At 42.2% G+C, this 13,756-nt stretch overlaps 1 protein-coding gene across 2 annotated transcripts; it reads right to left on the bottom strand.

Annotated features, from left to right (window-relative positions):
- Positions 1 to 1,932: 1,932 nt before the first annotated feature.
- Positions 1,933 to 7,429, bottom strand: LOC124477071 (ankyrin repeat domain-containing protein SOWAHC-like). 2 transcript variants are annotated; one of them, XM_047034600.1, is made up of 4 exons: positions 7,348 to 7,429; positions 5,665 to 5,737; positions 2,769 to 2,884; positions 1,933 to 2,482 (listed from the first exon to the last, which is right to left on the bottom strand). In XM_047034600.1, exons 1-4 carry the CDS (start codon positions 7,367 to 7,369, stop codon positions 2,346 to 2,348), a joined length of 348 nt encoding a protein of 115 aa, XP_046890556.1. In that variant the 5' UTR covers positions 7,370 to 7,429; the 3' UTR covers positions 1,933 to 2,345. The 2 variants fall into 2 exon arrangements, with proteins under 2 accessions (XP_046890556.1, XP_046890557.1); XM_047034601.1 differs by having other exon boundaries at positions 2,769 to 2,864.
- Between the last annotated feature and the right edge of the window lie 6,327 nt (positions 7,430 to 13,756).

Here is a 13,756-nt window from a genome sequence, read left to right as displayed (position 1 = left end):
GAATTTTCTGAAGTTTTTGAATGTGGAAACTACATAGCAAAATAAATGTTTTTGTTTTCTTTAGAGAGACAGAACTCATTGCATCTACACAACTGGTAGAACTTTATAATAACTAAACTGAATCCAAGAAGAAATCTTTGTCTGTCATATGACCCGACTAATTTTGTATCACCGTTAAGTTAGTTGTGACTGTACCCATAGAGAAATACGTACATTTCTCTCTGAGAACTCTCCAGCATGGTCTCTCTCCTCTACGAGACCCTTTCCATACCTTCATCTTAAATGGATATGTCTGATGGAAGACAATGATATAGTGATTTCCCTTATCTAGTTAGACCCAGAAAGGCAAAGACTGAGAAGCTGTCTTTACTCCTTCATTTAGCTATCTGTCTCCGACCCAACACACTGCTCATTATTCACTGTCTGTCAAGGACCCTGTGTTAGTGAGGAATCAGATAACCATGAGGGGTGAGAACCAATCACAGCCCTCCATGGTTGAGTATGTTTTGGAGGGCGAATGGATTTTGGGAAATGTGGCTAACCAACCCTGATTTGGTGGTTTCTAGGAAAGCCAATCAGATTACAAGAAGTGACAATTTAGGCAGGTTCTACTCACTGACATGGTACCCCCTCTACTGTTCCCATTCTGAGGGAGGGGGCAGGGTTGAATTACTTCGTGCATCTTCACTCTGTTACATATTATAGCTCTGGAATGTTTCGTTTTTGCCTTCATCACCAACCTCCAGAGAGGTCCAGTTGCTGTCGTTGACGCCCTGCGTGACTCCACCCTTTGGCTCAGCCTTCTGATCACCCTTCAGACCCCCTCCGTCCGTCGGCGGGGACCCCAGGCCCTGCCCCTGGATCCCTTCTCTAGACCCTGTCCCTCACCCCTGCTCGGTGTTCCCCGTCGGCCTGGTGGGAAATCAGCAGTCCCCCGAGTGGGGGGGGGGTGTACTGTCACGGCCAAGGCTGCGCCTCAGTGTCTTCCCTTGTGTTTTCCCTGAGTTTTCATTGTGTTTTCTCTGTCAGGATCTCTGTGTCTGTGGAGTGGACGTCTGTCTGTCTCACTCCCCTGGTCCCCCAGCTACCAACAGTCTTGTCAGTAAATACCAAGCTGCAGTCCATTGTCGTCACCCTCCATATGTATTAATGTTTGATCCCCTTCAGTCAGTCCGGATTTCTAGTGTTTTTGGTCATGTTCCTGCGTTTACAAAATCCTTAGTTTTCGATCTGGTCCGCCTACTGTCTTTTGCAATTGAGTCTACTCGCTCATGAAAAAATATCCCTCTTTGCTGCTTCTGCCTCGGAGATCAATCCACAAGGAGACACAATAGATTTCATGGTGTATTATGTTCAAGACAGTCCCAATGTTTTAAAGCAATGTTGTGCCAGGCCACCTTAAGTGACGCGTTAATAGCACATGATCTTTACAAGCAAATGTTAGGATCACGCTCCAGTCGCCCCAATGCTGTGCTAATCACCATATCATTTGAAGCTAGTGTTCATAATCTGGGCTGACTGGTTCAAGCCCCTGACCATCTCATTTCCTGCTTATCATTTACACAAATGGCCCTGGCATACCCCATTAAAGTAGATAACGAGTTGAAGGTCATAAAGCAACCGATGATGCAGAGGCTAATGGAAACTGTTTTCAGAGACTTCTAGAAGGGGGACGAAGTGGATGTTTCAGCATGTCAAACATGCTCGTTCTGGAGTGCTCATACTGCCAGGCCACCTCATATCCATAGAATATGAACAAATTGTTCACATTCTACATTCATCGCAGCGTGAAATCAAACTTTTTAGGAAAAGCAAACTGGTCATCGGGAGGAAATGAAAGAGTGAGGGGTGCAAACAAAGGAGAAAGAAAGTAACAGATGTGCTCGGTGAAAGCCTTTATTGAAAAACGAAAAACACAGTTTGGCCATTTCCTCTGCCTAATATGAGATCCGAGGAGATGAAGGAAAAGTGGAGACCCACACACAACCAAACATCCAATTAGTGTTGCCGTTTATAATCCTGAGAAAATCAGAGAAACAAAGCTTTTTATAATCTCTGAATCAAAGCAAAGCACTAGGTAGGTGTCCTGGGAATACTTTAATAAGTTAAAATGCTACATCACAGACACAACAAACGCCGAGAACTATTCAGCACTATAATCACGAAGAGTCAGCATCCAGCTGTCTGCATGTGAATTAGAGAAAACAAGACGTACTACAACATTACTTAACTACATTGATTTCACATCACAACATGGTGGACAAACAATCAGAGGTCTTTCTTTGTATAACAATCAAATTGGTCTAAAAAAAGCTAAACATAACGTAAACTGTGAAGGTGGATTGTCACAAAGGTGAGCGTGGCTGGCCAAGTGGCACAGTTCCGAACTCAAGCTTGATTTGTTCCTGGCTTCTGGAGCGGGAGAGGAGGAGAGAAGGTAGGACGTAATGCTGCATCCTACGTCCTCTGGACCCCTTACCACCTGTGTAAGGAACAGCTCACTTGTAAGATCAATCCGTAGAGACACTGTTAAATGTGTAGCCTTGTCAATAATGGTACAACCAGCTAGAGTACTTGCTCTACAGGACTATCTCAGGTGAGCATCATTTAAATCATCTAGATGATATGTGATTTATAATAATTACATCACAAGTCATTTAAATCAAGTACTTAGTCATGTTCGTTTCGAGGGAAGAAGCTCTGTCATTCAATATATTCAGTGTGAGTATGTGTTTGACTTTAAGATAGCAAGAGGTCATAGTACCCACCTGACTGGGACCCTGGTTTATTAAAGACATCGGTGCTGCCACTCCAATAGTGGGCAGCCATCTTGCCATGGTAGTCTCGGATGTTGGTCTTAGCATCTGAAGACACATGGAGGCATCTATTACACAAAAATAAGCTAACATGAGGTAATCTTATGTCAATTCTGTCATCTTGAACTGTTTTTGAAGTTTGTAAATTACGCCAAAGTAATACCATGCAGCTGTCAGAGAGACATGGATGTTTTCCTGGTGTTTACAGTATTATACAACAACCATAACTCAAGCCCAGTCATTGTGAATTAGAGCCCGGATTTCTCAGTGGTGTATGATGGAAGACAGACACACTTAGTTGATGATGATTGGACTCATTAAGGACACTACTGAGCTTTTAATGAATATCTCTCTTACAGCTGTCATGGACATACATATCTACATAAAGATATAAATAATAACATATCAAAGTCATATCAATAACATAATGTTGCAGATTTTTCTTTTAGATTTTCACTAATGATGTCTCTGGACATTATCTTTCACGCTAACAGCTATCAGTCAAACCTCCCCAATGGCTCTGTGTCAAATGTCTCAAAGTGTCAGGAGACAAGGGCAGTCAAGGACACACGAGCGAGTTGCTCCTCTCTTTGACTCAGAGGAAACCAACACCCCACTTCTGAGAAGGATCCTTTTACGTAAAACGCACGATGTGCGCAAGTAGCATGGTCATCCTACTAATGCGTGTTTTCTGTCAGTGCTAGATCACAGCTATGTTGTTCCAGTGGACCCCCATGCTTCTGACCAAGTGTGAGAGTGTGTGTGTGTGTGTGCGTGACTTAGGGGTGAGGGAGGGTCACCAATACCTAGGTGTCTAATTAGGAAACAGCATCCTGCCTACGAGAGGGAAGGCTGAAATCCCCCTCTACTCCTCCGACCCCCTCCCTCCCTCCATTCCTCTCCACAAACAAGAGGCTCAGTGAGAGGTAGAGGGGCCCCAAGGGACTCCCAGAGAGAGAGGCAGTGGGTAATTATTTAAGATAACATGCAATGGGAAGAGAGGGAATTGTGTTTTTGAGCTGGGGGGGCGGGAAAAGAGAGAGGAAGAGGGAGAGAGAGAGAGAGAGAGAGAGAGAGAGAGAGAGAGAGAGAGAGAGAGAGAGAAGAGAAAGAGAGAATTACAGGGAGAAAAAGAACAAGGAAAGCCAGTCCTTAGAAAGGTCAACGGTTTCTATTCTTTCAGAGGGCAGTCAACAGCCTGTAATGTCTCTTCAGGATGAATGACATTGCGTCCACGGTTTGGAGAAAATGTCTCATTCTGTATTCAGTCTATGCAGACGGTTTGCCTCTGCCAGCCTGCCTGTCTAATCTGAATAAATATGAGTGTGGATGTGTGTGTGCGTCTCTTTTGATTGCCATTTCAAGCCGGGAGATGCAAAACTGCCTTAACCCTCTCATAACTGAGGTACATTGAGTAATACAGAGCTTAAAGAAAAGTAACAAATCCGAAATAACAGAAATTTGAAAACATTGCATTGCTGTTTGTTAATTTGATCTGACCAAAAAAGACTGCAACATCTCTTCACAACAGTTCATACATAGACAGTAAACCAATTATAGTGTACATATGATAAACTGTATAACCGCAAGATTATTGTTCATCGGTCTGTGTGAACACAACAATTACACCAAGGGTTTAAATGAGCTTCACCATGTTAGCTAGGTTTCTGTTGCACACAGATCCAATGGGTACAGTGTGTAACTGACTCTGGTCATTACCCCCTGTTTCCTCCCACCGTCACTCCTTCATGTGTCTGTTAAACACTGTTAGACATCCATCCTTCCCTCGCCCCTCCTTACAGACTGAAATCTCACACTCTCTGTGGTACCGAGAGCATCCAGGTTAAAACATGCTTTGTTTTGTTCACAAACAGGTTAGCTTCATAAATCGCTCTTACTCTCAGGTCAGTTCTTGTTTCACAGCGATGTGTGCCGTGAGGAGGGCTTTGTGTGCTGGTCGACGTGGAGGTGTTTTGGACAGGGCCATCAACAATTCAATGAGTTTTACCCAAAGGAAACTGCTCACAAATGGACCATCGGCAACAGGAGAACTTGAGTGACAGGCCAGAAAACCACCCCTCCTTGTCATCAACCATCTTGACTGAAAGCCCGAAAAAGCAACTGGGTGCTTGGCAGACTACAGCCCTTCCTTCTCGTCAGCCATATGGAAACATGCTTTTGTTTTCAGAGAGTGTCTGAAGACTGTGACCCTTAGGGCCATACGTGTCCTGGGTGAATGAAGCACATGAACTCTAAGCATATGGCTGTCTGTAATAGCTGTGTGTGTGAAAGAGAGTGTGTGTGTACGTAGTGTGTGTGTATGTGTGTGTGTGTGTGTATCCTCTGACTTGCCAACCCACTCCAGGGATCCTCTGGATTTGATAATGAAACAACCCATTGACTTACAGCTTGGGCTCTCGCCTCGTTAGATACAATATTCCAACACCGCCCCTCCTCTTGCCGGGTGGGCGTGGTGGGGCAACCACAATCATCTTTTGTCAGTGGGGTTTGGCAAAGTCCAAGCCTTGTCAATCTGGGACTTTAGCTTTTCTGCCTATTGTCTGGCAAAAGGTTATTTGCGTCTCAGTGTTTCTCAGATAGGCTTTCAGACTTCAGTTTCTACAGCATGACTCATTATATATTCCGCCCCCTTTCCCTCCAGATTTCACTAGTATAAATTAGAGCCACAAAACATTATTTATTTATTTATTTTGGGGGGGGGGGGGGTTCAAGATGTCATCCCTTCTACACCCTTTTGGGCCTGAAATTTGTCAAATCTGAGCACAGATGAATTCATGATTATACTTTGAGTATCCAATAAGATTTTAACTTAGGGGTTCTTACTTACTGTAGTTGTTGATTAGGAGCTGAATGACGTGGAGATGACCATGTATAGAAGCCAGGTGGAGCGCTGTGTAGCCCTGCACACACGCACGCACGCACGCACACACACACACACACACACACACACATACATACATATCCCTATTAAAAGGATGTAAAATAAGCTTGTAAAACCAGATAAAATGCTTCAGCATTACATATAAATGTCCATTAAATTGGGAAGGTTAACTAGTTACAAATAGTCCTTTGTTGAAATAACATTCAACACAAAACCAAATCTGGTAGTAGGTCCTGCAAACTGGGATTTCGTTCTGATGAACTGTTTAACACTAGGATAAAGAGGTACAAACAAGTCAAGTAGCAGCCATTTATTTTTCATTTGTATCTTCTATTGTTCCCCAGATTCTGATATCAGAAACCCAGATGGAATTTTGAGCTTAACACGTGAGCTGCCTTTTATATTTTGTCAGTCTCTTGATTCAGAGAACCCGCTGTGGGCTGCTGTGCCTGTCGTTTGTACACATTAACTCTGGTCGGTCCCAGCGGACCCACTGCCAGTCTGCGGGGGTTCTTCAATGTGTCAGTACTGAACAAATACAAAGCTCACAAACCTGACAGTTGACGCTGAGGAGAAGTTATCGGAAAAAAATGTACAGCGTGTTTATGTATATTTATACATATTTATATTTATATATATATATAGAGACAGAGGGACATTGAAGTCAGTATTCATTAGAGTAATGGGCTTGTAACAGGGAGTATGTGCGCAGTGCTGGCGTAGCGCTGCTAAACTCTTATCACAACACTGACTTAAAATGGCCCGATGAGGCTTTGATCTGGAGGACAGTAGGGAAGCTATCAAACAAGTTAAAACGTCAGGCTGTCACGTTCTTCCCTTTGACTTGCTTTTTTTGGGTTATTTTATACCCTGACTATGCCTTATCTGTCACAGCTGTGTGTGTTGACAAATGAGCATTGGTGTGAAAAACGAGAATTAATTTTGAAGCAATGAGTGTAAGTGTATCGCATAAACATCTATCTCTACTTCTCATACTTTATATCATGGAAACAGGTATCATAGATTTAGATCGTTTGGAAGTAGTCAATCCTATGTTGAATGGACTGCATGAGTAAACACGGCTATTTCTCTGGTGAGTATGATGAAACATTTTACCTCCATCTTCACTGTCACCTTAGTATAAGACATCAATTGAAAGGTCAAAATCACTTTTATGTGTGAACTTTGAGCTATGGTGTAAATGGGAGGTGAAGGGCATTTCACAGGGGGCCACAAAGCTAAAAGAAGATCAAGGTATATGATCTCTGTGGGAATTCAACTCTGTATGAGGCTTATGTGATTCTGGCCTATGCATATACTTTATTTACTCTGCAGACTCAACTATTTTGCACTAACATGGTGCCAAACCTTCAGCTCTGCAAATGTATTTTGACAAGTATTCTGTTCAGTAAGTGAACATAATCTGGCTTTCAACCATGAAACAGCTTGCTGTGTATCTACAGTATCTAGGTATTCACAAAATGCATGTAAACTTGTTCACATTGAACCTCCTTTTTCCTCTCAAACTATATATAACTATAAATATTTAGCATTGTCGTGACAGGTTTACATTTTCTTATTAGATAAACTATATAAAATAATTTTCGAAAGGTAATCAGAGTGACTTACCCCCTTCATAGAACACCCCCATGTTGTGGGCGGACCACCAGGCAGGAACGAAGCCAGGTAACAAGGAATAACAGACACAATCAGAGACAAAGCGTCAATTCCACACTTCAACCAGGTGAATTCACATTGGAAAAGCCTTCTTAATGGATGCAATGTTTACCTTTAACAAAAACAAATTAGCTGTTTGGATTAGGCTTTACAAATACTGTATACTCACAATTCTTTATTTAATTTTTACTTACATGCTTTTTTGGGAACAGATGTGTATGTGTCAAAGAAGTTGGGAGAGAAGACAAGAGGTCAATAGTGAGTTCATCTTTTTCAGAAATGATCGATTAAGCTCAATCACATTACAAAAACCAACACAGATCTATTTAATGGATTTATCAAGACTATCAAATGCACTCTACATTATCTACGGTCCTTCAATCTAGGTTCCTTAAATGACAGACCCTCTTCTGTAACACCAGCTGAAAACTAACCTAAAGGGAATAAAAACCTACATACACTCATATGAATTTCATTACCAGAAAGTCCACAAAAGCGTTAAACCACCTCCAGCAAAGCGCAAGCAGAACCTTGTCTAATGCTCTCCTCTTGATGCCACTCTATGGATTATTGATTTTTGATTTGCTTTCTGCCTGGCTGAGGGCCATTTTATCACAGCCATTACCCTCGTAACGATTAGAGACAAAAAGTTAATTATGTAATTATGGAGCCAATAAGTGACTTGTCTGCTTTGGTTTGCTCTGCTGGGGCTTAAACACTATCTCCAGCACGCACATCATAACTAGGGCCAGGCTGTGAGGAGAAGAGATTAACACTTGGAGAAGCAAACGCTAAATTGAATTCTCCAGGCCTGTGGCTGTCTGGGAAGCCATTAAGTAATCACAACATTTCCCCCTTTGAATCAATCCACCGCTGCACACAAGGCTGTGTGTGTGTGTGAGGGCATGTGTGTGTGAGAGAGAGAGACAAAAAGAGAGAGAGAGTCAAACATCATGCTTTCTATTTTTATTGACTCTGAAGACCAACTCAGCCTCAGGCTGAGAGAGAGGAACACAAGGCTCTCAGCAGATGCCTAAATCCTTCCCCCAAATGAATTTCAAAAATCAGTAGGATGTGACTGATAGTGATTGGGGTGTCAGTACATTTCAAACAGAAGAGTGGATGTGTTTCAAATGATTTAACTGAACCACTATAATATAATGAATGGAAATACCTGGCTGATGTTAATGTTAAGCATCCATGTTAATTGCATTGCCAGTAGCCTTTGGGCAGTAAATGATAATGCTGATGAACAGTTCTTTTTATTAATCTGACAAAAAGACCAAAAAAAGTCCACTTAGGAGTCACATAACTCACGTGCAACCACAGACACATGTTTGTGTACCCATGTCCCATGTTTAAATTATTGTGTATTTTTGGAACCAGGTGTTTATCGGAGGATATTGAGCTGCATAGGTCACGTCTGGGTACTGCTGCCCATCATACCAGGCCACGTGTGGGTACTGCTGCCCATCATAGCAGGCCACGTGTGGGTACTGGTGCCCATCATAGCAGGCCACGTCTGGGTACTGCTGCCCATCATAGCAGGCCACGTGTGGGTACTGCTGCCCATCATAGCAGGCCACGTCTGGGTACTGCTGCCCATCATAGCAGGCCACGTCTGGGTACTGCTGCCCATCATAGCAGGCCACGTGTTGTTACTGCAGCCCATCATAGCAGGCCACGTCTGGGTACTGCTGCCCATCATGGCAGGCCACGTGTTGTTACTGCAGCCCATCATAGCAGGCCACGTCTGGGTACTGCTGCCCATCATAGCAGGCCACGTGTGGGTACTGCTGCCCATCATGGCAGGCCACGTCTGGGTACTGCTGCCCATCCATCACCTGCTCACCGATCTGATGTTGACGTCCGCTCCAGCACAAACCATCATGTCCACCGCCTCCAGACAACCCTGTTTAGCTGCCCAGTGGATTGCTGTCTGAGAACGCAGACAAAACGGCAAACACATACACACACAGTTAGTCAATTAGCCTTCATCTGGCTCTTTCCCACACTCTGAGCTGATTCTTTAGTAAGACGGAGTGTATCAACATGAATGTTTGGGTTATTTGTGGTTTTATCCCCTTTGAGCGTCTGTCTGATGGCATTGTCATCACAGATTTTGGATTATCCGACCTGATGCATATGTGTAATAACACTGATTTGATCCTGAAATTGTGAGCCTAGTCAATTTTGTTTTTGCAACTGGTCAAATGGTCAGAATTGAGATAAACCCCTTACCAGAGAATGAGAAAGAAAGAGACAGGGTAAGAGAGAGGGTTATTTGAATAAAACATTTGACATTTGACATTAATTTGTCGCTAACAATCCTGAACAGATTTGTCTGTACAGAAGAGGAAGTGATCTCCTTTTAAGTGATGTTTAATTAAAACCATTGTCCCGTTTCTGCATTTTATTAAATATTTAATTATTATGTTTTGCATTTAAACAAATCAGTTAACCCCTTAGAGAAAGGTCTAAATTATTGGTTGCACCATAATTGTTATTAGTGTGGCAGCACTCTTCAGAGATGTATGGAATGTTCAGCAACAAACAGTCATAGCTACCATTATCTACAGTTCTGCTACAATTTCTACAAGCCTATTTATTGGTGAAGAAATACTTACAAGCTTTATGCCCAAATCAGATGGATTGACAAACAAGAAAAAGCAGAGTAGGAACATTAACGTTTTCTTATTTATTTTCAGTTCAAACCAATATTATTAAATGTGTATTACTGTTGTCTGGTAAGAATCACGTCTGTCTAAACAATTGAAAAAAGTTGAGCTTGTTCTCTTTGCCATGTTTGTCTCCTGACACAATTTTTTTGCCTATGTTGTTTTAAATTGGCAGAGACTTACACTGAGGATTGTGTAAACAATTTATTCCCATAATCTACCTTTTCAGATTTGGGCAAACTCCCCATGCAAATGTTAACATGTTAACCATTATATCATTCCTGTTAACTGACCTTTGGATTTGGTATCACAGAAACTGTAAACATTTTGCTTGGTTTAATTTCTCAGGACCACCAATGCCCACCCACCTACCCTCATCCATTCTCTACAACCCGCCACCCCCCCCCAAACCCTAACCCTCATCATCCCCTCCCCCCAAACCCACCCTCATCACCACCCCACAGCCCCTACTTCCACCCCCCAATCTTTACAAGGACACAGTGTCAACCCCTCCTATTCTAGCACCACTATTCTCCTCACACTGTCACTTCTCATGTTGCAGTACAGTAAATTAGATCAAACAAATAGAACATTGTTTTCCACTGTTTTCCGGCCATTTAATTACACCTCAACAGTGTTTTCCGCTTCACAAACAACCGAGAGCGAGAAAACATAGAATGAACAATTGCTTGGAAGACGGGGAAAAAAAGAAAAGAACGTGTTGTCTTCCTGATTGCTAATGGAAGTTATTTTGGTCACCGCAGCACCCCTGGGTGTTTGTGCTAATGCAGACTGACCACTGTGTTCAGGGAAACAGGGCTGTTGCCAAGCTGTTTCAACGGGGCTGGTTTCATTAGAAGGTGCTAACCAAGCCCTGCCTCGCCTGTCGGGAGATCTTCTATCGCTCAGTCAGGCCGGTTTGGCCACCCTGATGCGCCAGCCCATTGTAGATGACAAAATACGAACTGTACATTGTCAACTACTATGACAAACAAGAAACAATACTTGTCAGTTACAATTTGACTTGTGAAGTACAATTTTACTTTACAAGTAAAATTGTACTTCACAAGTAAAATGTACAGTACGTATTTTGTCATCTACAATGGGCTGGCGCATCAGGGTGGCCAAACCGGCCTGACTGAGCGATAGAAGATTGTGAAATGTGAAATTGTGAAATGTTTTAATTAAACGAAAAGTTAAACACGGAACAGCTTTTTAATATGTGTGTAATCACAGTATCACACATGAAAAGTTACAAACGGGAATAAGGAATATATACCTACTACATGTGAAGTGTACTTAGGTTACCTCTTTGTTATTTGTAGGGATGTTTAAAATCAGGCCAGCAAGTTGCCAAAAACAACCATTGTGGAGGAGGTACATTTTATATATCCCGGGACCCTTTGACAGTGACCCAGCATTAAACCTGCGATTGCCAAACAACCGCCCTCTTCCAGCCGACTGGCATCTGTTGCCTGTTTGGTGGGTGGTACATCACCAACCCAAAATGAGTTAACGCTACCGCACTCAAAGCAGCAGGGAAAGGAACATCAATAAGGCGTAAATTACACTCCTTCCGTTTTGATCAAGTGAAGCATGAAAAGAAATGTGATTCTCTCAAGTGGAGAGAGGGGTTACACCATTGATGTTGTTACTTCTGCATGGAAGCTTCCATGCAGATCATGGAGGGGCTACACAAACTGAGGGAGCATTTTCTAGGCAAAGCCATATGGATGGATCTTTTTTTCAGGGCTCTTGAATAGAAAGCTCAGTGGTTAGTCTATAGAGGCGTGTTTTCATTGAATGCCTTGTGAAATCCCAGAGCTGCCTTCTTTAGCTTCTTTTCAACGACAGGCTACCATAGTATCGCCATATGGGCTGTTTTGAACACGTCTACATACCTTCATAAGGTTTCCATACTGTGGCAAGAGAAGTAATGCTTTTGTATTGCATTAAAAGTGTGCTGTAAATTGTTTCAAATTTGAGTGTGGAGGGCGACCATAGTGAAGAACATAGTTCTGGAAAAATAAACATATCGAGATTTCAGTGTTTTCATATTAGTTAGAGTTACTGATCTTTTATGGGACCAATAACCATCATTTTCTAATTTATCCTCCAATGCATATTGCCAAATTTAGACCAATGATTCAGTTTACTCAGTAACATATCGTCTTACACACTTATCTACAGATCTACAGATCCCATATCTAAAACTGTGAAAATTGCTCTTCAAATGGGCAGGAAGTTACAACAAAACAAAGACAAAAAGCCACAGCTTAACATTTTGGGCAGAATGAAACACTGTCATTCCATGCAAATATTATCAGTATCCCTTATCTTTAGGGAATGACAGGGAGCTATTCAGTTCTCTTCAGGCTAAAACAGGGTGACTGTTTGCTCAAATATTAATTACCATGTAATTACAATATCATTACACCCCCAGATAGTATATGCTGCCTTAAACCCCGTCTATGGAAGTGAGCAGAAAATCACTGGACACACTAATTAGCATGGATCCTCTGTCTCAACGTAGATTCTGACCACTTATATTACACCAGTACCGACGCCTGATGAGAAAAAAAGAAGGAAAATAACCCAATACTGTCTGGGATGAAAAGAATCATTGTGTATGTAGGACAGTGTTTAGAACCGTGTCGACAGTAAGGTCCTGTCAGAAAACCAAGACCTGTCAGAAAACATGAAGGGAGTGTCTGCGCATCTTGCAAAACAACGTTCGCTTTTTGTTAGTTTTGTAGATAAACATGCCAGAAAATTGGACGTCCGTGTGAATCCCATTTACATGAACAGACGTTTGTATTAATATTCCGTGTTTCAAAGACCAGCTAGACATCTGACCTTTGACATTATCAACTTTCTAAAACTATTATCAAGACAGTTAGACAGAGGTAATAGAGCATCGCGTGTGTTATCAATGCTAAGCTAATTGAGGCAAAACAAAAAAAACAAGGCAAAAAAAGGTTCTGTCTGGTCTGCTAGCCTATTAAGATGATTAGGAGAGAAAGGATGAACAATGACAAATGAAAAAGGCTACTCACCCCCTGTGTTTACATCCAGGTTTACAGAATACAGAAGACAGGATGACCCATCAAGTAGTGTGGTTTACATTTACCGGTGGTAGGAAACAAGAAAAGGGATATTGAAGTAAGCTATAGAGAGAGAGTGGGTGACATGTAGGACAAAAATACAGTGAAAATTGTGTACTGTTGCTAGATATTTGTTATATGGATAAGTGAACAAGTAATTTGAGGATGTTCAGAACTTGCTGTGAATTTTGTTTACTTCCCCTGCCCTTTAGACTTCCTTCCATAATATTGAGTAGACAACAATATGCCTCCAAATACCCTGTGGTTACAATTTAGAGCTCAACTCCCCCATTATCAATTCTGGAGTGGGAGGGGGGTGAAGTGTGTGTGTGTGTGGGGGGGGGAGAGTTTATCTTTTCAGATGGACTTCCATCTCAATCCTGTGGAGGTTGAGATCTAATCCCTCTTTCTCATTCTCACCTTGGGTCTGATCCACAATGGATCCAATCTAATAGGATCCCAACTTCCCCTGATGAAATTGGTGCCTTCACTGCCCCCCCCCCCTTTCCCCCCCCCCCCCCCTTTATTCATTTCTATAAGAAGATTACCCACTGCTCATTTGTTGTGTTTGTTTAAGCA

The sequence above is a fragment of the Hypomesus transpacificus genome, chromosome 14 (genome assembly GCF_021917145.1).
Source record: "Hypomesus transpacificus isolate Combined female chromosome 14, fHypTra1, whole genome shotgun sequence".
Lineage (NCBI taxonomy): Eukaryota > Metazoa > Chordata > Actinopteri > Osmeriformes > Osmeridae > Hypomesus > Hypomesus transpacificus.
This window is presented reverse-complemented; position numbering and strand designations above follow the sequence as displayed.

Excerpts from the sequence above, each read along its gene's own strand:
- LOC124477071 (XM_047034600.1), bottom strand. The coding sequence starts at position 7,369 with ATGGGGGTGTTCTATGAAGGGG. Across the intron at positions 5,738-7,347 it reads GGGGGTGTTCTATGAAGGGG|GGCTACACAGCGCTCCACCT; the intron begins GTAAGTCACTCT and ends GCGTGTGTGCAG. Across the intron at positions 2,885-5,664 it reads GCTCCTAATCAACAACTACA|ATGCCTCCATGTGTCTTCAG; the intron begins GTAAGTAAGAAC and ends TTTGTGTAATAG.